We start from the raw sequence: 24,671 nt of genomic DNA on the forward strand, positions 1-24,671 counted from the left end.
AATGGGGTCTTAAAGAAGGTGGTGGTCTCTCCACCTGCCCAGCTGCTGGGCCTCCCCTGCAAGTAGGAAAGCCCTAAATGGAGTCTTGGGTAAGTAAAGAAAAGGACCCACAGCTGGGGCTCTCCTGGGGCTGAGACCAAAGGGCCAATGCTCCTGCTTGGCAGGTGCCCTGTAGCCCCACTCCAGCACGACACAGCAAGGAGGTCTATAGGACCACCCTGGGGTGGATGGAAGGCAGAGGATGCAGAGACCCAGGCCCAGCCCCACAAGCACAACTGCAGCAACATGCAGAGGCAAACACCGAGGAACAGGTGGGAGACCACCACCACCTTTAAGACCCCATTACAGAGCCAGGCATGCTGGCGCCCACCTCTAATCCCAGCAACTCTGAAGGCTGAGGCAGGAAGATCACAAGAGGAAGGCTAGTCTGGGCAACTAACAAGGCCCTGTCTCAAATAGAAAGCATCAGTAGGTGTGGTGGTGCATACCTGTGATCACAAGTGACTTTAGGAGGCTGAGGCAAGAGGATCACCAGCTCAACCCCAGTCTCAGTTACTTACTGAGATTCTCCACAACTTAGCCATACCTTGTTCCAAAATAGAAAATAAAAAGAACTGGAGATGCAGCTCAGTGGTAAAGCACCCCTGGGTTCAATCCCAAGTATCCAGAAAAACAAAAACAGGAAAAAGGGCTGGGAGTACAGTCCACTGGGGAAGCTCCCTGGGTTCAAAGACCAGGACCAAGAGGGTTTAGAGAAAGAAAATGTTTATGAAATGTCCTTTCCCTACACTTGGTCTTCAGCACCCTGAGCAGGAGGGGCGTGGTGTTTACCTACATGTAGCGCAGGGTCACTGCCGCCAACAGCACTCTGAGCTCTGAGCTGGCTCAGCTCTGTGTCTGCAGACTCCTTGGCAGCCAGGGCCTCCTGCAGGCGGCGGCTGAGGATGCTCACGGCGTTCTCGTAAGCTTTATGCTTGGTCTTCATCTCCTTCTGGGCACTGGTCAGGTCTGATCCCAGCCGTTTCATCTTCTGCTTCTGTTCTGTGATGGCCCTGTACACCACCAGAGAGGCAGAGGAGGAAGCTGAGCTGGCAGTGTGCCTGCCCAACTTCCTGGCACACCAAGTGTGAGCACAGTGCATTCCAGTCCACCCTCATGCGCCAGGCAGGGAAGCAGACCCCAAGACCCAGAGAGGAGACACTGCCTCAGCTCAACCCCACCGCCTGGCTTCTATGTAAAGGCCTGGGCAAGCGCATGCCTGTCCTGGTGCAGGTGCAGTGAGGGAAAGGAACGCCTTTGTGCCAGATATCCCTGTGGAGCCAGAGAAGGGGCAAGAGCTCCCTGGCTGGGAACCACATCCACCACCACCAGATCTGCTACTGCTCAGGTGGTTTTAAAATGATCTTGTGAGAGCAAAGACACAGCCTCCCTCCACCTACCAAAAAGATCCAACATCCTTCCCAAAGATCACCAAGGAATTCAAGATTTCACATGGACACCACCAGCCAGCCACACCACCAGTCGATAAAAGACATGGGGCACAGCACATGAATGCAGCAGGAAGGCCCCAAAGGCTGCCTCGAGGGCTGTATGCTTAGGTGATAGGAGCATAAAGGTGCAAAGGACAACTACCTAAGCCCCACCCCAGGGGGAGGGAATAGGAAGGAAGATACTACTGCAAGAGCACAGCACAAAAGGTTGAACAGAGATAAAATCAGGAGGAGAAATTTTAGGCTGGGGGTAGCTCAGATGGTTAGAGTGCCTGCTCAGCATACACAAGGCCTTGGGTGCCATCCCCAAGTAGCACAAAAATGATCATCAATTAAAACGGGGAGGTTTTGTTAGGGATGACTTAGCAAATCTACTTATAAATTCTGGGATTGCTCTGCAGAAAATCCGAGTGCCAAATCACAGTGGGACTTCCTAGGCAGCCTTTCCACGGCCCAAGAGACCAAGGCATCAGGGCCCCCAGCCACATGTGGATGGACCTTGTGCTTGGATGGCACTGCTACCATGGCAGACTTACTTCTTGGCCTCTTGCTGTAGCTCTTCGACTTGTTTCTTCAGCTCCTCATTGGCCTCCGACAGAGCAGCCATCTGTTCTTTGTCGAACTGCAAGGACTTCAAGAAAAGGAAGGCATGTGAGATGTGCAGAGCCGCTCTGCAACTGTGCCTTTGAGAAATGACGCTCAACAGGCCCAAGGACCTGGATGCCACGTCCAGCACACCAGGGCACAGTGGGGAAAGCCCCCAGGACCATCCCCAGACCTGACCAGGACCTGCTCTTTGTATGGCTTCCTATCTTCTCTTTTGCTGGCTTTTTTGGTCCGTTCTGCAAGTAACTCTTCCAGGAGTGGCTCAGCCATAGCAGCACAGGGACCAAGTTCCACCCAGACCTGGGCTTGATCCTGGCCTCAACCAACCTCACCCTCCACCAGACCCTGGCTGGCCGAGATTGCTCCTGTGCCCTGGGTCAGGCCCCACTCCACCTGTGCTTCCCGATGCTGACAAGACACCATCAGCTCAACAGTGATCCTTTCAGGGACACGTCAGGCACCCTGGTCTCTCAGGGCCTTCTGATACATCATCTACAAAAGGAGCCCTTTAACATCCTGCCTACCACGTCCCCAATAGCATGATTCTTCTCAACTTCTAATCTCAGGAAGCCTCATCCAGCTTGCACTTGGACAGGAGGCCCTCAGCCCACACCCCATTGACCCTTGCCTCCAGGCTCACCTGTCCCACCACCCAGTCATCCTCGCTCACCAGCACCCCTTGCTTAGGAGACAGCCAGGCTTGCCCCAGCACGGCTGCCAAGGTGTTATGGCAGCTCCATGATGCCTCTGGCTCCCACCCTGCCAGAACTCAGGATCTCTATGAGGGTTCCCTCCTATCTTTCTGCCCACCTCTGACTTTGTGCAGCTCTCAGCTCAGACAATAGCTAACCACATCCTATCACAAAGGTGGTACCTCCAGACTCATGCAGTGTACCTTGCTTGTCCCCTTCATGTGACAGCCTTACCTGTCTGCCCTACCAGGATGATAGCAAGGACTCCCAGAGGTGGAACCCTGTTCCAGACTATGTATCCAACAGCCTCTCTGGGCTACCCCCCACCCCAATGCATATTCAGCTGCACCTCCACAACTCCCCAGAAGCCCTCTGGTCCATTCTGCAGACCTGCAAGTGCATCTCCATCTCGTCACGCTCCTTCTGCATTGCCTGGAGGTGCCCCTGGAGACCCACCATCTGCTGGTGGGCCTGGGCGGCCTCCTTCTGCAAGCGAGAGTGCTCCACCTCCACAGCCTTCTTCTCCCCGTGCACTCTGATGAGCTCCTGCCTCAGTTCCTTCATCTCTGCATCCAGCCGCTTCCTTGTGGCCTTCAGTTCACTGATAAGCTGGTCTTTAGAGTTGGCATCTCGTCGATAAGCCTCCACCATCACCTGCCAGATGAGACATGAGCCACATAACAACGATCAAGTGGGGTCTCCTCCAGGGTCAAACTGGCTTAAATAAAAATACTTGCCATTTACATAGGTAATAACTCCTCTGAGCTGAAGGCAAGCACCCACTCTCCAAGGTGAGACACTGCTGACCGAGGCACACCACTGCTTTAAGCACTAGACGATGCCCAAGCCCTGACAAATCTAGGTGACCTGAGGCATCCTGTCGGCTTCCTAGGCAGCTTGTCTACCTCAAGGACTCTGGAAAGTTCTCCCTTTGGTTGTGTTGCTTGGCTTCTGACAGGTAATCCCTTGCGTGCCCCTCAGAAATAAAATGAAACACCATTCATGGCACTGCTTTGAGGGGTCTTCCTTTCTCAGACCCCATGGGGTGTCTGGTGCTCTGCAAGAAAGTGTGGAGTCAGAGTCCAGCAGGGAACATAGGCTCTCAGAGTGTATGTCTTGTGCCTTTTGGGTACACTATAACTTGTTTTAATGGTGGACCATGGTGTGAATTTTTCAAAGATATCCAAGACAGCAAACGCAACGTGGTAGTAACAGCGGAGCACACATAGCTCTCTGAGTGACAGTAATGGGGCATCCTGAAGGAGCTGCAGTTATAGGCCCCACAAGCACCCTGTGAAGGTCAGCCCCCACCTCACTGCTGCGAGCTAGGCTGACCCCACAGAGACTGCAGTGGGGGAGGGAAGTGCACACAGAATTAGCCAAAAGCTGCAAAAGGGCAAGGGGGACCTGGTGCCTGCCTCCTGCCCTGAAGCACAAAGGCCTCAAGGACTGTGGGTGATGCCTGTCTCCCCTGAATATACCCGAGTCTTACCTTCTGCTGAAGAAACTGCTCTTTCACCTTCTGCGTCTGCTTCCTCAGGGAGGCCATCTCCTGCTGCAAGGTCTCTACCTGTAGGACAGATTTGCAGAGTGGCCTGGGTTCCAGGACCTGTGACCAGCTGCATTTCCTAGGAGCCAACCTCCTGCAGAGAAGGCCTTGGCTTTGCAACCAAAGGCCGATGATGCCCAAGGGCTGCTTAGAAGAGCTCAAGGGTTCAGGCCCTGTGTCCTCCTTCCTTGCCACTAAGAGCACATAGGTGAAGGGACAGGGAGGGAGCTGAGAAGGGAGCAGGAGGTGAGGGAAGGGGCAGGGAAGGGATGCTGCAGCCTAGGGGTCTGTGGGTCTTTCCTGGAGTGGCCAGAGAGAAAACATCATCAGCTTTGTAACCACAACACAGTCTGCCATAGCTTCTCAGCTCTCATCTGGCAGCACACAAAAAACCCCACAGACAGTGTGTAAAGGACTAAGCAGGGCCTATTCCAGTTAGCCTCAACTTATAAAACAGGTGGCAGGTGGGTCCACGGCAGGGTCTGAAGGCCCCCAGGCCCTACATACCCACTACTCATCCACCCCCACTGCCCAGAAGCTTGTGAGGACTACATTCCCAGGAGCTAGACCTGCCCTATCAGATCTGCACATGGAGAGTCCCAGGATTCAAAAACCAGCACAGTGCTAGTATGGAGCCTAAGGCCTCGGGAATGCCAGGCAAGCACCCCACTGCCAGGCTACACTCTCAGCCACCACAACAAATGCTCCTGAAGCAGCCATGTGACACAGCAGGAAGACTCCCTAGGCTACCAAGTGACAGAAACAGGAGACATCAGCAGACCCGTCTGGGGCTATGGGCTCAGGGATGTGGCTCTGTGTCCACATCATTCCCCGAAAGCCCAGGGGTCATGGGGCCACTCTTCCCTGGCATGAGTGGTTCTGAGTTTCTCCCCAGGAATCCCCCTGCTGCTCAGAAATGCCACCTCCCTACTCATCACATGCCTGTGACCCTAAAGCAGTGAAAGACTGAAAGGAGGCAAAGGGAGCCAGAGTCCTCAAGCCTTGAAATTCTATGTGGACAGAGTTGTCTCAGAGGCCTGAGGATGTGACATTTGGACAAGGCTAGAAGGGATGGCCAGCTGCTGGGCACTCGGTGGCTGGAAGGCAGCTCTGTTTCCCAGCTGGACTGCCTCTGATCCCCTTGGTCAGCAATGAGACTTGAGAACAGCTTCCCATTGTGCTAGAGAAACCAGCCTGTACCCTCCAGGTACCTCTGGGAAATCATCACAACCCGAGAGCATCCACGGGCAACTATCAGTAGCAATGCAGGCAGAGTCCTTTTACCAGATGACAATAAAGATCTCTGATGTTCCCTCTAAATTGGTCACCCCTGAGGGAAAGGTACCAGTGAAGCCCTCTCTGTGACCCTTCTGTGCTAATCTAAAGACAGCCACCCAGAGGCTGACCTTACCTCCAGGTCATCCTCCTCCCATCTGCCCCCAGTCCCAGCACTAGTTACCCAAGTTATGTCCTGCTCACCAGACTTGTGCTCTCACCCAGCAGCACAGCATGGCAGAGGACCCAGGCCTATGTCAGTCACGCCACTGCCTGTCCCACTCCACACACTACCAGAAACCTTGTTTCCTGCAGCTTCTCCTTGAGTCCACAACCTCAACAGAACTGATGGTTCTTGGAAGACTACTTTCAACAGCTCCAAAGGAAACTCAGTTGTCCACAACTGGTTTCTCCAGGCTCAGCAGCAAGCCCAAGAGCAGGCAGAGCACAAGCCACTGGCATTCCTCCATAGTTCACCCACATTTATGAAAGAATATGACAAAATAAAGGACTCAGTGGTCACCATCAGCTCAAGACGTGACAGCAGTGGATAGGGTTACCTGGCTGGACTTCACAGCCAGCTCTTGTCTCATCTGCTCCAGGCGTCCTGAGGTCTCTTCGGTACCTTCCTCCAAGCGTCTTGCTTCCTGGTCCAGATCCTCCTTGTCACTCCTGGCCGCCTGCAGAGCCACCTCCAAGACAATCTTCTCTTTCTGTAGGAAGTGGATCTCGTCCTCCCTGGAGGCAGCCTCCCCCTGCAGCTCCTCCAGCCGCACCTGCAACTCATCGTAGCGCATGTGCAGGTCATCGAGGGCCTGCCCCCGGGCCTGCAGGGCCTCCTGTGTGGCGGTGAGCTGCCCCATCAGCTCCACATGTTCCTGTTGTAGGGCCGCCAGCTGCTGGTCCCGCTGGTGCACAGTCAGCTTCACCTGCAAAGCAGCAGACAGGCCTGATAGGCTCTCTTCACCCTGCCCCAAGAATGTACACCTCTGCCCTGTAAGGACTCAAATAATTCTGGTGATCTCCTTGCAGGGTCCTTTCTATGGAAAATTCTATTGAAGAACATGAACAGAAGTAGAGCCCAAACACGGTGCGCAGGCAGCGGCAATGGTCTGGTGACACACACTCAACAGACAACCCAATGTAGACCTGTGCTGTCAGTGCCACCCACAGCCACTATGTGCAGCTGGACGTGCTCACGAGTCTGAGCAAGGCTCTGTAGGCCTGGGGCCCAGGATGGTAGCCACAACTTGCCTGCTCCAGCTGCTGCTCCAGAGAGGCTGCTGCATCCGCCACCTTCTGTAGCTGCTCCCGCTCGCCTTCAAACTCCTCCAGCCTCCTCTGCAGGTCTTCTTCCACCATCGTTTTTGCCTCCCGAATCTGCACAAAGGCTGCTTCCTGATCCAACATGTCGGCCTGGACCCAGGAAACAAATGCTTTTTAGAGAGCAGGAAAACCTGGTCATCAACAGTGGACTGGAAGCCCTACACTACACAGGAAAACCCACTTCCCCCATGAAAGGCCCATCAATCACACCTCCATCCTGTCTCAACTGCTCCAGGAGTCTTAAGAGGTTAACACACTGGCCCTTCCCATGAGGCATGAAGCTCCTTTCCCAGTTGGCCCAGACCAACCTGAGAGAAGCAGGCAAACAACCCAGTTTTAAGAACTAGATTCAGAGCTGGGCGTGGTGGCATAGCCCTGTGATCCGCAGGAAGAGGCCAGAGGATGGCAAGTTCAAAGCCAGGCTTAGCAACTTAGTGAGGCCCTAAGGAACTTGGCGAGGCCCTAAGGAACTTGGCGAAACCCCATCTCAAAATAAAATATTTAAAAAAGGGCTGGGGATGTGGCTCAGTGATAGAGTTGTTCGGCTAGCATGTGTGAGGCACTGGGTTCGATTCTCAGCACTGCATATAAGTATGTGAATAACATAAAGGTCCATCAACACCTAAGAATAGATACAAAAATAATTTTTACAAAAGGGAGCTTGAAGATGCAGCTCAGTAGTTAAGTACCCCTGGGTTTGATCCCTGGCATCAAATAAAAAAAGAAGTGGGATCAAGCTGGTTGTGGTGGCAGCACCTATAGTCCCAGTTACTCAGGAGACTGAGGGAGGAGAATGGTTTGAGCCTAGGACTTCAGGATCAGCCTGAGCAAGTCAGCAAGACCCCATCTCAAAAACAGAAAAAGAAGAAATGGGATCAAGTGCTGGGTGAGCCTCCCAGCCACTGCTCTCGCGAGGACAGGTGGGTGGCACCCTCTCCTCTATAGTGCCTCACAGGATGTTCTCTTGGACAAGACTGCTGCCTGACCCAGCACCACTTAGGAACACAGGGAGACAGTAGGGACTGTACCCCAAGCATGGCATTCCTCACATTCAGACTGACCAACCAGATCTGGTTCCTGGCACAACTGTTAAGAAAAAAGACATCAATTCACAACTCGAAATGTTTTGGCTCTTTTACACTGAGCCCTTAATCACTATGGCTGACTCAACAGACTCTCTTCCATCATCCAAGTTGAATGGCTATGTGGTCCACAGGGAAAAGAGTAGGTGCAGAATAATGAGAAGATGAGAAGCCAGACGACCCACAGGAGCTGCTTCCTGCGCGACCACAAAGGGTCAGGACAGGCAGCCTGGTGGCATTTTCAGCACAAAATGACCAGATGGCTCACACTGTTCTCTGCTACAGGTTTGCTAACAAGGAAATTGAGTAGGTGTTACTACCTGATTTATACAAAGGAAACTAGACTAACAGAAATTAAAAACCACCCAGATTCTCACAGGTAGGGAATCTGGTCAAGGCCCCAGCCAGTGTGTTTCCTGTGCCTAGGGAGGATAGTGGAGGGTGGCACAGCCGTACGGGTACAGCAGGTGAAAACACCTATCAGCACCTGGCTTTGAAACACTGTCCCCACAGCGACTCTGGGCCTAGCTCTATTCCCAGGTGACAAGGATCCATGGCTGGGGACTGGAGGAAAAGGACTCCAAGGTACTGCTGACCTGTGGGCCAGGAGGGGTGGGGTCCCCAAATTTGCACAGCTGTCACTGCAGACTGCTCAAAACAATGTTTCAAAATGCTCTTAAATACTCTCCACATCCAGGTACTGCAGCCATCTACACACACGTGTACATCCTGAAGTCTGCATTGTGGGTACCAACACACACACATGTACACCTCAAGCTGGCGTCATGCAATGTGGGTTCAAACATGTACATGTGTGCCTCTCACACTTCCCAGCGTGATCCAAAGCCAGGCGGAAACTGGCAGCCAGTGGCACCCTCACCTCGATGCTCTGCAACTGGACAGCTATGCGCTCCTTCTCCTTCATGGACCTGTGCTGTGTTTCTGTCAACTGGTGGGACAGGGACACATTCTCCAGCTTCAGGTGCTCCAGCAGACCAGCCTGCGTCATCTGTCCGACCTTCACAGAGAGAACCGAGGCAGCAGATGCTCAGTTTCCTGCCCCAAGAGCAGATCCCAAGCCACCTAAGCAAGGCTCTGCCCACCAATGGTCCCTCGCTGCACTCACAACATGCCCAGATAGCTCCCGCATGCCTTGCTTCTGCTCCCAGTGTCCACCACAAGTTATCCCACCTCAAACGTTGGGCTAAGCTATGGATCCTGTGGGCCAAATAGGGGAAGCAGGCCACCCAGAGCCAGGTCATCAAACTAAGACTGTGCAGTGTGGTGGACCTACACAGGCATTCCTACCAAGGGCACCTGAACCCCAGTAAGCAGCTCATCTGAACTGACCAAGCCCAGCTGAACCCATACAGGCATCACGGATAGTCATGCTACCTCAGCTGACCATCTCATGCAGCCTGGTGCCAGGATCCTCAGGGGAGAGGAGCAAAGGGAAGCCAGAGCTGAATAAAGGTAAGGGCACAGGGCTGTGGCTGGTCCTCCCCATGCCACAACTATCCCCAGTAGGCCTTCCTGGACCACAAGATGTAAGGTGTGACAGAGCAGTGGGCTGCAGGGCTTGAGAAAAGCTGCTGGAGCAAGGGAGGGAAACATCTGCTGGGGCTGCTTCAAGATAATGGAAGCAGAGAGCCTGACCTACATCCTCTATCAGAACAGAAGGGGAAGCTCAGAAGCAGTCTGAAACCTAACTCAGAACACTGGACCTGCACCAGAGGCACAAGGCAGGCAGGGAGGACTGCCACTTACCTCCACTCCTCTACTTTCATCTTCCAGAGTGCCTCTCAATTATTTATACCTTAATGTGGCTTTAAATAGTCCAGCCTCATACATGTACAGTAGCCTGGACAGTACATTAAATTTTCTAACTAGTTGGACTCTAGAGGCTGAGGATCACAAGTTCAAGGCCAGCCTCAGCAACTTAATGAGACCCTATCTCAAAATAAAAAATAAAAGGGCTGAGGATGTGGCTCAGTGGTAGAGCACCCCTGGGTTCAAACCCCAGAACCAAAACTATACCAAGAGAAAGGCTTCCACAGGCCACAGGCCAGGCCTCACGCTGAAGCACCGCACCAGTGCTGCCTGGGTCCCGAAGACATGTGGGTCAGCACAGACTCCCACATACAAGAACCAACAGCTAACAGTCTACATCCATTAACAAATGAAGAGGAAAGAGGAGAGTGTCCTCCAAGGCGGTCTGATGACTCTACATCTCTGAGTTCAAGCAGCCAGAAAAAGGTGAGGCTCCAGCAGGGAAGGAGCACATGCCACATTTAGTGCCTGATGGAGAAGGTGAGGGAGGGGACTCTACAGAGCAGCCAGGGAGAGAGAGTCCGAGACCCCACAGACACAAAGGTGAAGGCCAAGGAGGTGGGAAGAGACTGGCTGAAGATTTCCCAAAGTAGGCACTTTAGAAGCAAATCCAAAGAGCAGCTGGAAGGCACCTGCAGAGGAGAGGGTGTGGGTTCTCCTAGTGGTGAGTAGACTGTAATATACACCCATGATTTGGCAGAAGTGTCCTTCCACAAGGAGTCAGGAAGTATGCCTTCCCACCACATGCCTTCTCTCTGAAGGGAGTCCTAGGGCCGTACCTGAATGTGGGCCACCTCGCCCTGCAGCCTGACCCGGGCCTCCTGAGCCAGGGCAAGCTGCTGCTGGTACCACTGCCGAGCATGCTGCAGAGATGCAATTTCTGCCTGGGAGGCCTGCAGCTTGCTGGTCAAGGTCGTGCGCTCTAGCTGTACCTGCTGCAGCTGGCTCTGCAGGGCCACCATCTGCTGTCGGAGGTCGTGCACTGGAAGGGAACAGTCAGTCGCGTTCAGCTGGCAACCTGGTATCCCAGGAGCCTTGCCTCTCCACAGACACTTGACACACAGTCAAGCTCCACATCGAGTAAGACGTACAGGTGATGCTGCCACCTCAGTGGTTATGTTTGTAAGGTTCCCATAAATATAGCATTGTCATTGTTCCTGGGGACACAAGGCTATGTTCCTCTAAGCCTCATTCACATTTTCATCACCCCACCAACATAAAACTTCATTTACATGTGATTTTATTTAAAGACACCTCTTTAATATCTGTTTACTCATGAACAGCTGGCTCAAAGCCAGCTGCTCTATCCACTAGCCAACAGGCTTCAAAAAAATATCTCTAGTTAATGTGTCTTCATGAAGTAGTTTGGCCTCCTCACACTTAAAAACACAGTGTGTGGGCCAAAACCAACCTGCAAAAAGAACAGAATGCACAACGGATACCAAACAGACCACAGAGGGAACACCTATTCATAGTCTGAGCTGAGGGCAAGTCTCAGGGAAAGCAAGAGAGTGCAATGTCACTCCTAATGCCTCAGCTGGGAGTGCGTGCATCTGGAATCTCAAATATCCTGCCTAGAGGGTCACAAGTTCAAGACTAGCTTCAGCAACTTGGTAAGACCCTGTCTCAAAATAAAAAATAAAAGGGCCGGGGGGTGTTGCTCAGTGGTGAAGCACCCCTGGGTTCAAGCTCCAGTACCAAATAAATAAATAAATAAATAAATACATACATACATACATACATAAATAAAATCTTCCACTCTCATATTTAGAGTGAATGAGCACAGAAGTGCCCTGAGCCCTGATTTGGGGATTATAAATGCAAGTTTACTTAAAGTCACACTGTAAGTCACAGCATCTGTGAGTGCTGCTGAGAATCAACTGCGTCCATGAAACTGTTGTGGACACCATGGCTATCATCTCAGAACCACCTGTGGAGTCTACCAGCCATACACATTGGCAAGGGCAACATATGGCTGGTTCTACACCAGCATCTGCTGGTTTACACGTATGGCCAACTCAATACTAGCAAGGGAAGGTGGAAGGAGGGCGAGGGTGAGGAGGGGAGACAGAAGCCATATCAACTCAAATCCCAATACCAATAAAATAAGTCAGGCTGGGTGCAATGGTGCACACCTGTAATCCTACTGACTCAGGAGGCTGAGGAAGGAGGACTGCAAGTTGAGGTCAGCCTCAGAAACTTAGTGAGACCCTGTCTTAAAGTAAAAAAAGGGCTAGGGGTATAGCTCAGTGGTTAAGTGTTCCTGGGTTCAATTCCAGTATTTAAAAAAATAAAAAAGCCACATATTTTAAAATTAAATTACACTTCAAATTCAAGAAAGCATTAGTCATGGGGCTGGGACTGTAGCTCAGTAGCAGAGCGCTTGCCTAGCATGCACACTGGGTTTGATCATCAGCACCACATAAAAATAAACAAATTAAATAAAGGTATTGTGTCCATCTAAAACTATAAAAGAAAAAAAAGAAAGCATTAGTCATTCTAAAGATATTTTCCCCTAAACTTCTAAAGAAAGATGAACAGGATTGTTTAAGAGGGCCCATGAGTCCATGTGCAGTGCTTCAGAGTTCAGAGTGGTGTGGTCCTTAGGCCACAGAAGGACCTGCCTCACTCTGTAACCACAACACACATAGCAGGGAAGCCTGTAGTTCAGGCAGGACCTTCAGCAGGGCTGCTGACCAGGACTGAGCCACTCACCCATGCTTAGGTGTCTGCTGCCCCAGAAGTACTGTCCAGTGAGGCCCCAAACCCCAAGAGGTATAAAGCTATCTTGGTATTCAGGAATTTTTGGATTTTAGTTTCTTTTTCTTTTTCGAGAGAGAGAGAGAGAATATTTTTAATATTTATTTTTTTTTTTAGTTCTCGGCAGACACAACATCTTTGTTGGTATGTGGTGCTGAGGATCGAACCCAGGCCACACGGATTTTAGTTTTCTTAAGGGGTTGAGTATCAATAATGCTGAACAGTTGAAAAATTAACAGCAATCAAAAGAGCACCTTGTGGCTCAGCAAGCCCTCTCTGTGGACAACAATGCACGAGATTCTCCTTCGGGTCAGGAGATGGTGTCTAGCCTCACAGCCCCACCTTGAGACCTCACAATTCTGGACAAGAGCTGTAGGTGAGCAGCCTGCGGCCTTCTGTGTCCCTAATGCTCTGGTCTTCAGTTTCCCACTCTGCCTCACTCTCTTTCCCATCCTGGTCACACAACATGGTGTGAGCAGACCAGTCTTCTCAGTACCCAAATGGAGGGGACCAAGGGCAGGGGCTACCTGTGTGTGACCACTTAGAGCAGTTCCTTGGCTTTCTCTAGTAAGCCCACAAACTAAAATGCTGAACTTCACAATGGGAGGAGGATGACCAACCAGCAATCCAGGCCTAGGCATGTAGAGTGAGTGGAAGACAAGCAGGCTGTGCTCCTCCCCCACCATACTGGACTCACGAGGCACCAGAGGCAACGAGTGGAATGACTACTCCTGACCGTCAAGGGTTCAAATTCAATTTCTGAGATCTAACCTATCCCCCTGGATGCTCACACAAAAATGAAGAGAATCCCGAGTTTATGCAAAAATCAATACCCCAGGCATCAACTCTAAGCTAACCCATCCCACAGCCACAACCAGGCCACAGTGGGCAGAGGCGGGAGTAGGGTGCCATATGCTCACCTGTGTTGTCCTTGCTGAGCATGTTCCTCTGCATGTCCTCCACCTTGGCCATCAACCTCTGGTACTGCTCCTCTGCTACCTGCAGGTCATGGTTTGAGGACGCCAGGCTGGCATTTTTGGCCTCTAGCATGTTCTGCAGGTCAGTCATGGCTCGCTCCAAGTCCCAGCAAGATTGTTTCAGAGTGTCCACCTCGGAGCTGAGGGAGTCCTGCCTCTGCTGGCTGCTGTGGGTCTGCTCCACCTGTGCCTGCAGCCTTGTGTGCAAGGCCGCCAGCTGGGCCTGCAGCTCAGCCTTCTCCTGAAGTGCCTGAAAAGACCCCCAACCACAACAGCTTCAGAAAAATGACTCACTTCCATCCAGAGTATTATCAAGACTGTTGGAATGACCAGTGAGACAGAAAGGTGAGTTTTACTCTGAAATCCTAGATCCCCAGCCACCTAGTCACTCCACTATGACTGTGTTATCCCAAAAGAAGAGAATTTTCCAAAAAATCCCAGGAGACAGGAGGGGGAGTGAGCAGTCTAAGAGGGCAGCACTCAGGTAGAGCTGTGGGAGCATCTATTCCCTGTTAAAGACACTGGAAAGCACATTTGTTCCCAAACCATACATAGTTGCACAGTGAGAACACCAGACAGGAACAGGGATTCCCCAGGCAAAGGCAGTCTGGCTCAGATCCAGGGCAAATGGGCACACATATCTGCAGGGAAAGGCTGCTGCTATGAGGGAGGCCCCCAGGGCCCCAGCCTGGAGTGACACTGGACAGAGCAGGGCAAGAGGGTTGGCCCCAGCAGCTGTTGAGAACAGCCCCAACAACACGACAAGTGAGGGCTGAGGGTGGCTCTGTGGCCAACTGTTCACGTAGTATGTCGAGGGCCACAGGTTCTAACACTAGCACCCCCATGATAAAACAAGCAAGCAAGCTGGGGCACATGCCCCACCCTGCCACCAGCATCTCCTGCTCATCCCCAGATCTATCTAAAGGTATCTGAGGGAGTCCAAAACTCATGCACGAGGGTAAACCACACTGCCAACAGTCCAAAAACACCCAGAGAAACCCCGCTGAGTGAGCTCTATAGGGTGCAGAACAAGGATAGCTGGCATCCGCAGAGGTGCTAGAGTATCACCATACAAACTGAAACAATTTGGCTTTGACATACCAAAGCACAAATGCGCCATCCCAGGAGAAGAAAAAAGTGTGATGAAGCTCCTGACTGCAGAGATGGCATACATGGAGGACAAGGACCTACGCGGGGTTGGACGGCTGCACTCTGAAGCAGTGCATGAAGCACAAGGACATACACCAGAGCCACCTACGAAACCTGAGACCATCTCTCCACGGACAGCTCCACGTGCCTCCACATGGCTGCTGTGACTGAGGACCCTGTCGAACCATGAAGCCCCAGTGGCCAGCTAGGTGAGCTGACTTCTCCATGTGCACCTGGCGTGGTGCTGTCCTGCTGCCCTCCACCCTGCAGCACGAGCAGGAAATGGGCTCTGGACCCCAGAGGTGTTTCCTCTCTCAAGTTGAGTGCCATGGCTGAATTCCACTAAGCTAAAGACAACCACCTAGCTCTTCTCTACTACACCCCATACATCAAAAACAAAGGCTCAAAGTTAAGGGAGGGAAAAGCACCTTCAGGCAAAGACTAACCAGATACAGCAAAATTAACGTTGAACAAAGTAGAACCCACTGCAAAAAAAAGGAAGGAAGATGAAAACCTCTCTATTTCAGAAAAAGGCTCAACTGCCTAAAGAATTAAACTGTTATGGACTGTGAGGTACCTACATCTAGGAATCATTCTGGGCAAGTCCCAAAGGTGATGCAGGGAGGCAGAGGGAAGGGACTAACACAAATAGCAAGAGGGCTAACACATCAAGGGGACAAATGAGACAAAGGAGCTGTGGCCCACTCCTGAAGACACACCAACCTGACATCACTCACCTGAGTAGCTTCTAGGGATAAAGCCTCCAGCTGTCCTTCAAGTCTCGTTTTCTCTTTAAGAACCTGCAACATTTCATCCTGTGTCTCCATAAGTGAGCTGTCCATGGACATGCTGGGGAGCAACAGAGAACAGGCCAGTGGTTACTTCTCCTTCACCTTTCCCCACGTTCTCAAAATCCCACACCCCTGCTTCCTTCTCCCACAGTGAGCAGAGCTCAGACTGTGTGGCCTCCACTGTAGGCCTCTCCAGGGACACCCATGCAGTCTTAGCCATAGGTCTTCCTGGCTGCAGAGGGTCACTGATGAGACCTAATTCTACTGCTCATTGAGCAACACACCTGTGTGTGAATGCAATGTCAGGTGAAGACTGGAAATGGCCTTAGAAAGGAAACACTATGGGGCCTGCCCCAGAGTGCAGTGCCAGGGCCATGCTGCTGCCCACCTGCTACAGACGCTGTCTCTGCGGCTTCGTGCCTCCCCACTGACTTCCTGCCCCTGGTCTTGGTGCGCAGCTGCTGCCGCCTGGAGCACATCCTTGATTGAGGGGAACTGGCCCAGGGCCTCTGCAGCAATCTCCTGGCCACCGATCACATAGGCAGCTCCCTGGGTGCCTGCCATGCTCCCTGGAACGCCACCAGTCCCACGGATGGAGAGGCTGCTGTGTGAGGAGCTGTCGCTGTCATTTCCATCAGCCTCAGACACACTGTCCCCAGTCAGCGAGGCATTCTCCAGGCGGCCGTCAGCATCAGGAGACAGACTGACCTCAGAAACAATGGAGGTGCTACTTCTGCTCTGCTTCAGGGAGCCCCTGACAGAATCAGCAGTGGGACCAGGGCCACCAGCATCACCTGAACCTTCAGTCCTATAATCAGCCAGGGACCGAATTTTGCTTAATTTGGAACTTTTTTTCTCCTTAGGATGTGCTAGCAGCCCTAAGCTGCCCACCTTGGGCCCCCGAGGGACACTCGTGCGCAGGAAGGAGTACTCTGTGGTCAGAGCCACGGGACTGGCCCTTGGCAAGTGTTCAGGGTTTAACATGAGCTCAGGATCCAGTGTGCTAAAAAGTCTCATTTTTGTTGCAGGTTGACTAGACTGAAAGGAAACAAAAGTACAAAAACATGTTTAGAATCAGAAAGTAACATCCTAAAACTGTCACCCAAAAACCTGCACATACTGGCATCCCCCTGACTGATGACCAGCATCTGCCAAGCACCTGCTGTGCAGGTGTGGCCAGCCTACTAGTCCTCAGGTGTGCACTGCTTCAGGGTGGTGCTCCATGACCAGTCTGAGCAACCAGAGGCCAAGGGCTCACGCTCCCGAGCAGGCTCCTCCCCATTGTGCTTCCTTGATAAGATTTCCCTCCAATACTGTGCTTCCTTCTTCCTAATACACATAACATTTTCAAGGTTAAGAAAAAATTAGTCCTAGCTTGGCAGGGTGGCACACACCTATAATCCCAGCAACTCTGGAGGTTGAGGTAGGAGGAGCACAGCCTGGGCAATTAAAAATGGCTGTGTACATTTTTATGACACGCACCTTGGGTTCAACCCCCAACACCCTCCCAAACACACACCTAAAGTCCTGTTGAATTAGAGCTATCCCCTGGATTCACATCTGACATTCCTTCAACACAGAAGTCATGTGGAGTTCTCATCTAGATCTTGAACTCTCTGATTCATGTTTATCATTTGTGTTATACATGGTACTTTTCTTTAATTCTCAATATCATTTTTCTTTAATTCTCTTTCGTCATTTCTGTTATTTTTCCCACTGGTTGTATAACTGATTATGGCAGAGTAACTGCTGATTTTTATATTTGTATTAACACACAGACAATTTCTAAACCCAAATATGATCAAACAATTGTTTTCAGTTGACTCTCATGTTTTCTAAGAAGTCATCACAGTCACTGACATCTGCAAACACCAGCAGGGCTTCTCCTATGTCAATGTCCCCTTCACTTCTAGTATTACTGTATTGCCAGCTTTCAACTGGCCCTGAGTGAGGCATGAAGTGTTCCTGCCATGTTGACCTAACTTCCTCCCACAGAGAAATGTCCAACCCTGTTACTCTGCAGGAAGAGCCTGGGATGCTGGGATGCAGCTGGACAAGAACAAGAAGGGCAGGGGTGGGCAATGTACAGATGTGGACAAGGGCCATGGGGCCACAGAACTTGACAGCAGCAGACAGGCCAGTGAGACAGGGTGCAGGCCCAGCACCAGCCTGACAGGTGTGACGTGCAGGGCAGCAGCCGGCGCGTGTGACCGACTGGCTATACCCGAGGCGTCTCAATTCTGTCCTCTTCCTCTATGCCCAGAGATCCCAGATGGGTTAGATTCAAATACTGAGAACATATTCTTGGGCTGAGATGTGCCTCAGTGACAGAGCACTTGTCTAGCATGGGTGAGGCATGGGTTTGATCCCCAGTACTGCAAAAAAGTACATTTTAAAAGTATAAGAAGAAAGCATTGGAATATAAAATGTATTTATGTTCTCCCAGTAGGGAGAGCTTCTAGAAATATGACACAGACCCCAAAAGAAATAAGAATAGACAGATTTTGACAATGAATATTTAAAATGGCTTTTCAGTCAAATTAAAAAAATATATATATATATATTGGGCTGGGGTTGGGGCTTAGTGGTAGAGCACTTGCCTAGCATGTGTGAGGCGCTGGGTTCAATTCTCAGCACTACATGTAAATACAATAAAGGTACACTGACAACTAAAAAAAACTTAATAGATAAAAAAAAAAAAAGAACTTCATCATCATGCTTACTCAAAGATAACCTTAAAAAAAAGTTGCTAGAAGTCAAAAGACATGAAAGCTAGGGAAAAATCCTTTCAACATACACCAAGAAGCGATCATTTCCTGGCATACACAGCAGCTACACAGTAAAGACACCCATAAAAAGAACCAAAAGCCCATACACAGGATGACAGTGTTAAGAACCACCAGGAGAGAAAAATTCAACATTCAATTTTTGTTTCCAAAGCTGCCAAGGGTAAGAAAACTGACAAATTTTACACACTGCAAACCAGAGCGTAAACTAGTTCAGCTTACGTGGAGGGCAATAAATATCAAAACAAATACACCAAACCTTTTACCATAATTTTATAGTCAAGGAATTATCAACAGAGCCAGGCACAATGGCTCTCACCTGTAATTCCAGTGGCTTGGGAGGTGGAGGCAGGAGGATCCAGAGTTCAAAGCCAGCCTCAGCAATGGTGAGGTGCTAAGCAACTCAGTGAGACCCTGTCTCTAAATAAAAGACAAAATAGGGCTGCGGATGCGGCTCAGTGGTCGAATGCCCGAGTTCAATCCCCAGTAGCCCCTCTCCAGAAAAAAGATTTACCAAGATACACCAAGATATAAAACACTACAGTCCAAATCTAGAAACTGATTAAATGCTGGCAGATTTTACATGGAAGGGTCGCTCTCAGCTGTCTGTAGATGAGAGCATGCACGCCCGGGTCCTACAGACCTGGCAGTGTGCCCTGGCCACACCACACCTGGCAGGACTCCTGAGGCACTGCTCAGGCTGCACAGTCTACACTCCTGGTCCAGTCCCTTGCTGCTCGCTCACTTGGCGCTCTCAACTCTACCTGACATGACCCTAGGAGTCTTCACGGGGACCCATTACTGTGACTTCACACTCTGAACTAACCTCAGTCTCAAAGGGAACCTCTTACTCTATGAACTAGCAGGAAGCACAGCACCATGCTCACGTGGCCTTGATCCGGTGGGGATAATGGGGCGGCTGACCCAGAGCACCACATTACCCTGACTCCGGCTCCCACACCAGGATGTGGGGACAACTAAATAAGAGGGGCTAAGGCAGGAAGCATGGCCTCTTCCAATCTGCCCTCCTTGAGCAAGTGGGAGATTGGGAGTGTGGACTTGATGTCAGACCTGACATGGTGAGCTAGTCTCAAGGTCCAAGACTAAGGAAGCACTCCCCTGTTACATGATTATATGCAACTTTTTTAGCTGTTATTTGGATACCTAATTTTTTAAGATGAGGACTAGTCCTAAACTTTCACATTTGGAGTGTTACACTACTACTGACACATTCATCAATTAATGTCAGAAGATTCGGGCAGGTCTGGAACTTCCATACAGGCTCGGGGAGGCACTCCTCACAGGAGTTCCACGTCACTGCTGAGTGACTTCCAGCAAGGTCCTTAACTCAGTCTGTTTCTCCTCCTGAAAGTCACCTCTTCACCGGCCCATGTGCAACAGGGAACTATCACAACACCAGCATGTAGCAGTCACTGATGCTGTCCTGCACTGTGACTGCTCCTGGCAGAGCACCCTAGAGACAGGCCTGGCTATGCAGAGCCCCCATGCCCTGCAGAGCAGAAGCACCTTGAAAATAGAACTTTCTTCTAGGAGAACAATGCTAACCCGATGGAGACTGTTTTTACAAAATCTCACTGAATGAATTTTTAACTTAGTTTATTTTAAATCTTAAATAACTTCATTTTAAACTTTTTAACCCCACAAAAAAGTTGAAGAACTAAAAATGGAGCACTCATAGAACCTTGCCTAGAGCCAAGCGACGGGCTTCAGGAGACCGCTTTAGGTGATTCTAGCAGAAACTCTGTGCCTGGCCTGCAGAAGGCACAACCATGTACAGCAGTAGAGTTCACTGGGATTGTCACTCATGAAGTAAATGGAGACCTAAGCCTGGTGGCTCAGGTCTGAGAGCAAAGGTACAAGCTCAGCTTCTCTGGTTTTCAGATGCAGGAATAAAATGCACTCCTCCCAAAGGCAGCAGGACCAGATGGGCCTGACCTGACCCTGCTGGAGTCTCCCAAGGGGATGCATGCACAGCCGCAGCTACGAGAGCCCCACCCATCTGCATGCCGGAGCCAATGCTGACAGCTCACCTCATACAGCATGGGCCAGCTTGCTTTCCTTCTTTCTTTTTTGGTACCAGGGACTAAACCCAGGAGTGCTATACACTGAGCCACATCCAAAGATCTTTTTAGTTTTTCATTTTTATACAGTCTCACCAAGTTGCCCAGGCTAGCCTTGAACTTGCAATTCTCCTGCCTCAGTTTCCTGAGTCGCTGGGATTAACAGGTGTGCACACCCGACACACACAGAGCTTTTTTTTTTTTTTTTTTTTGTACCAGGGATTTACCCAGGGGCACTTAGCCACTGAGCCACATCCCTAGCCCCTTTTATTTTTTGAGACAGGGTCTTGCTAAGATGCTTATGGCCTTGCTAAATTGCTGAAGCTGGCCTCAAACTTGCGATCCTCCTGCCTCGGCCTCCAGAGTTGCTGGGATGACAGGCGTGCACTGCCATGCCCAGCTACGTGCAGAGCTTTTCTGAGCTGGCTCAGGAGAAGACTCACCCTTTCCTGCTGGCGCTTTACTCGGTATTGTCTGAGCTGCTCCTCCAGCTGCTTCCGGGCCTGAAGTCGGACCTGCTCCTCTTCCTCCAGTGGGAGTGACGACATTGTGGAGCCTTCAGGGAAAATGTCCATTAAGAGGCACATAAGGGAGCAGGGCACAGAGAACAAGTTGGCAACCAGAATGTGGCTGTTTTGTGTTTAATTGCCAATATTTTGCTTCTAAAAAATGCACAGCCATCTAATTTCTAGACTGAGAGAAAACTATAAGTTTTGGCCCACTGACCACAGAGAGGGTCCATCCTATAGGAGACACACCAAAGAGCTGGTCACTGCTGCTCCTCAAGACAGGCGTCTGCCTGGTAAAACCAGAGACAGGAGACAAGTGCCTTCTAGTAACATAAAGGGGTGAACTTAAAGCTGGCTCCAGAGCTGGGTGTGCACAGGCTCAAGACCCTCTGCTGGTATGGGCCAGGACTCTGCTCTGGAGCTGCTAAAGGCGTTCACCCCCTGGGGATGTTGTGGGTAGAACATGACCCAAATGCAGTCACAATGGGGCTATACTCAGGAACAACCAATACAAGGAGCCACCATGGGATCATGACATAGAACACTTTCCCCCATGCACTCACACCTGGGGATACAACTGATCCACAGCTTGTTTCATTTCCTACAGAAACGAGCCATCTTATAGGGCTTTGCAAAATTAAATAAGCCAGCAGGACCCGTGCACTATTCCCTGAAGGACAGAAAGGACTGAGCAGTCTGGTTCCAGGGCACTGCCAGTGCAGACCCAGGAGAATTTACGGCAGAGGTGGGCTGGCCAACTCACTTCCTGACAGACTCCAATCCAGAGGTTGTGCTCAAGGACAGAATGGGAAATAACTTTGTACCCAAAAACAAAATTCAAACTAATAAAACCCAAACATCCTACTTTGAGTAGTTAAAAGGTTGAATGAAAAGTGCAAAGGTATTACAGCTTCAAACCTGGGGCTGCTCTCCCCAGTACTGGGCCTGAGCTTTAGTCTTCTTTAACATCGCAGCCCTGCAGGTGGAATTCCACCAGACGGTCCAGCTGTTGACCAAAGTAGATAAATGCAGTATTTTAACAACTTTTTATACCCTCTTCAGACATGGTTGGATTCTAAGGAAGCAATTTTTTTTAAAAAAAATCCCTAAAACCGAGGCAGTGCTAAGGTCACCAGAAGCTGACCACTGTTGCTAATGATCTGATCACTGAACAGATCTCCAGTACATTTCACAAGGCTGTGTGGCCCAGATGGCCAGTTCATCTGAGTGGCACACTTAAGGCTCCTGGCCACCAAGAAGTTGCCATCAATCAGCAAAATGGGACAGCTGTAAATTAAACAACACCAGAGCTAGATGACAAGCTACCCAGACAGCGCTTCAGGTCAGGGTGACGGTGGGAGACTGCCCCACAACAGGGTAGTGCAGACTGGGCAGGTGCTGCCATGTGGGCACCTGAGACCAGAGCCCAAAATCTATAGGATCAGGAATGCAGCATTTTTATGACATTGTTTGACTTAAATGTTAAAAAACACAACACTTGGGAAGACAAAGGCCAAGGTGTGAAGAGACAACACACAAGAAAGACTGCCCGGGATAGCCAGCAGAACAAGATGCTCAGACTGTGTCGAGGAAAGCGGATCACTCACCACGCACACCCACATGTGGACAGAGTACACCTGCAGTCCCAGCTACCTGGAAGGCTGACATGGAGGGAATTGCTTGAGCCCAGGAGTTTGAGGCCAGACTGGGCACTGTATAGACTTTGTCTCAAAAACAAACATACAAAAAGCAGAAAAACAGTGTCCACATGGTGAAGGCATGTGGGAAAAAGGGGTCGACACAGGTCCCTAGTGCCTGGCATCTGACCAGGTGGGACAGCACCAAACATAGGCATGGCCCACAGAGCAGAGAGTCAAAGGCCCCAAAACACGCGTGCCAGGAAGCTGACTGTTGCCATGGACAGGAAGACTGCAGGCAGTAGGGGCCAGGGGCTGACCTGGTTGTGCTGGGGCCAAAAGATTCCAGGTGGTAGGGAACCATGCCATGTAATAAAGCCCAGTGGGAAAACTTGCAACACAGGATCAACACTCACTCCCAATACCACACACAACAGCCAAGCCCTGAGCATGATTATAGAGGCCCGTAAGAACCTTGTAAAAATATGGCTTGCCTGGGGTGCAAGACAATGAGGGAGCTGAGGACACAATCTCATCATGTAAAATCTGATGTATGTATACACACAAAATGCAAAGCTAAGGAAAAGGTCTTGAGGTTTCTAGGGCTCAAAGGTTGCCAGTGCAGAACTTGTTCAACTTTGAAATGCCAGAGACCATCAGAAAGTAAATACTGATGGAAATAATGCAAAAAAGCTAGGTGCGGTGGCCACAAGCTTGTTCCCAGCTGCTCAGGAGACTGGGGCAGGAGGACGGCAAGTTCCAGGCCAGCTTGAGACCCTGTCTCAAAATAAAAAATGAAAAAGGGTCTGTAGCTCAGTGGTAGAGCATTTGCTTACCATGCCCAAGGCTGAGTTCCATAACCAGTATCAAACACAAATAAATAAACAAACAAAAAAGGCATAAAAGAATACTTTCAAGTATAATTAGAACTATCTCAGGACTGATCCCCCATCTGCTTGTTAGCCACATGGGTGATAAAGGACACAAGAGTTGGGCCGACTGACAGGGACTCTAGAAACACCACTAATACCAAATAGCAGAGAAGTTCCAATACCCACCAGTATTTTCAGTCTTTAAAATGAAGCTATTCATTAAATACACCACTCCACCCCCCAGTAATAAGATGGCATAGGGCAGGGCACACTGCCCACAAAGGAGCAGTCAGGCACCCGCTCTGGAGGGTGGGGAAGGGCCCAGGAGGAGCGGATGCTTACACAGTTGCGTTTCTTGCATGGGAAGACTGAGTCTGAGAGATTGCAAAGCTTCTTTTCTAACACTGCCCTCAGCACTAGTTCCCTGAGACTTCCTTAGGTTGTCATGGAAACCAGCCACACCTGAAGAGGCATCAGGACCCACTGGGCTTGTCGTGGAAGTGAGAGGCAGCAGAGGGTCTGGGAACTGTGGTGCAGGCCCATTCTGACAGAGGGTCCCTTGGCCAGGCCCATCAAGGCTTCCTCTTTCCTCAGAAGTTTTGCCAGCCTCAATGCTGGTACCTGAAAAGAGAGAACACGTTGGACCACCATGGTGGTCATTTCAGATAGGCAGCAAGATCAGCTCATTTCAGACAGGCAGCTATGTAGGAGCAGGAGCAACTCCATGTGTTACAACTGAGCCCTGTGAGAAGAGACAGCCCATGCCTCCTTCCTGGGGCAAGCCACACAATGGGCTTCCATTACAGCCTCCCCTGTAAGTAACCTCACCCTTCACACCATGGCTACAGAATTTAAGGCAATTCCTTTCCATTTAAACAAGAATAATGAGAAATCTCATAAGAATCTATTTTCAAAAATAGGAAAAGAAACAAAAGCTTGAAATAAAGCTGAGAATTATTCTAACTGGCAGTGTCCTTGCTCACATTTTCAAGGGCTGGTTCCAAAGTCAATTCAAAGCACATGTTATCCTCAAAAATGAGAAATCTAAGGCAAAGAGGTAGATAAGCTGATGGGAGCAATTCTGCAAAGAAATGCTCTATGCTTGATGACCACCTGTTGGGTGAAAGCCTACCTGTGAGCTTGTCAGCTGAGGAGAAGGAGGAAGGAGGCCCAGAGGCCCCAACCTCTCCTTAACCACTACTGGGCCCCATGAGCTGCACAGTAATGCACCAGGATGCACCCAGGAGATGCCTAGCTCT

The 24,671-nt window shown here is 50.5% G+C and overlaps 1 protein-coding gene across 7 annotated transcripts in view; it reads right to left on the reverse strand.

Annotated features, from left to right (window-relative positions):
• Golga3 (golgin A3) overlaps positions 1-24,671 on the reverse strand; it is a 45,341-nt gene that overhangs the window by 13,344 nt on the left and 7,326 nt on the right. For 2 of the 7 annotated variants that reach the window (XM_021733946.3, XM_021733945.3), the window contains exons 3-15: positions 23,755-24,033; positions 20,838-20,950; positions 15,916-16,565; positions 15,474-15,585; positions 13,531-13,837; positions 10,630-10,832; positions 8,901-9,038; positions 6,867-7,028; positions 6,173-6,541; positions 4,281-4,358; positions 3,179-3,442; positions 2,027-2,121; positions 836-1,052 (exon numbers count right to left, since the gene is read on the reverse strand). In XM_021733946.3, coding sequence (XP_021589621.2) covers positions 836-1,052; positions 2,027-2,121; positions 3,179-3,442; positions 4,281-4,358; positions 6,173-6,541; positions 6,867-7,028; positions 8,901-9,038; positions 10,630-10,832; positions 13,531-13,837; positions 15,474-15,585; positions 15,916-16,565; positions 20,838-20,950; positions 23,755-24,033 — 2,987 coding nt within the window. Of the gene's footprint in view, positions 1-835; positions 1,053-2,026; positions 2,122-3,178; positions 3,443-4,280; positions 4,359-6,172; positions 6,542-6,866; positions 7,029-8,900; positions 9,039-10,629; positions 10,833-13,530; positions 13,838-15,473; positions 15,586-15,915; positions 16,566-20,837; positions 20,951-21,811; positions 21,910-23,754; positions 24,034-24,671 lie in introns of those variants that run through there. The other 5 variants (XM_040292081.2, XM_040292080.2, XM_005336355.5 and 2 more) reach the window with 4 other exon arrangements.

The sequence above is a fragment of the Ictidomys tridecemlineatus genome, chromosome 2, assembly GCF_052094955.1.
Source record: "Ictidomys tridecemlineatus isolate mIctTri1 chromosome 2, mIctTri1.hap1, whole genome shotgun sequence".
NCBI classification, from domain to species: domain Eukaryota; kingdom Metazoa; phylum Chordata; class Mammalia; order Rodentia; family Sciuridae; genus Ictidomys; species Ictidomys tridecemlineatus.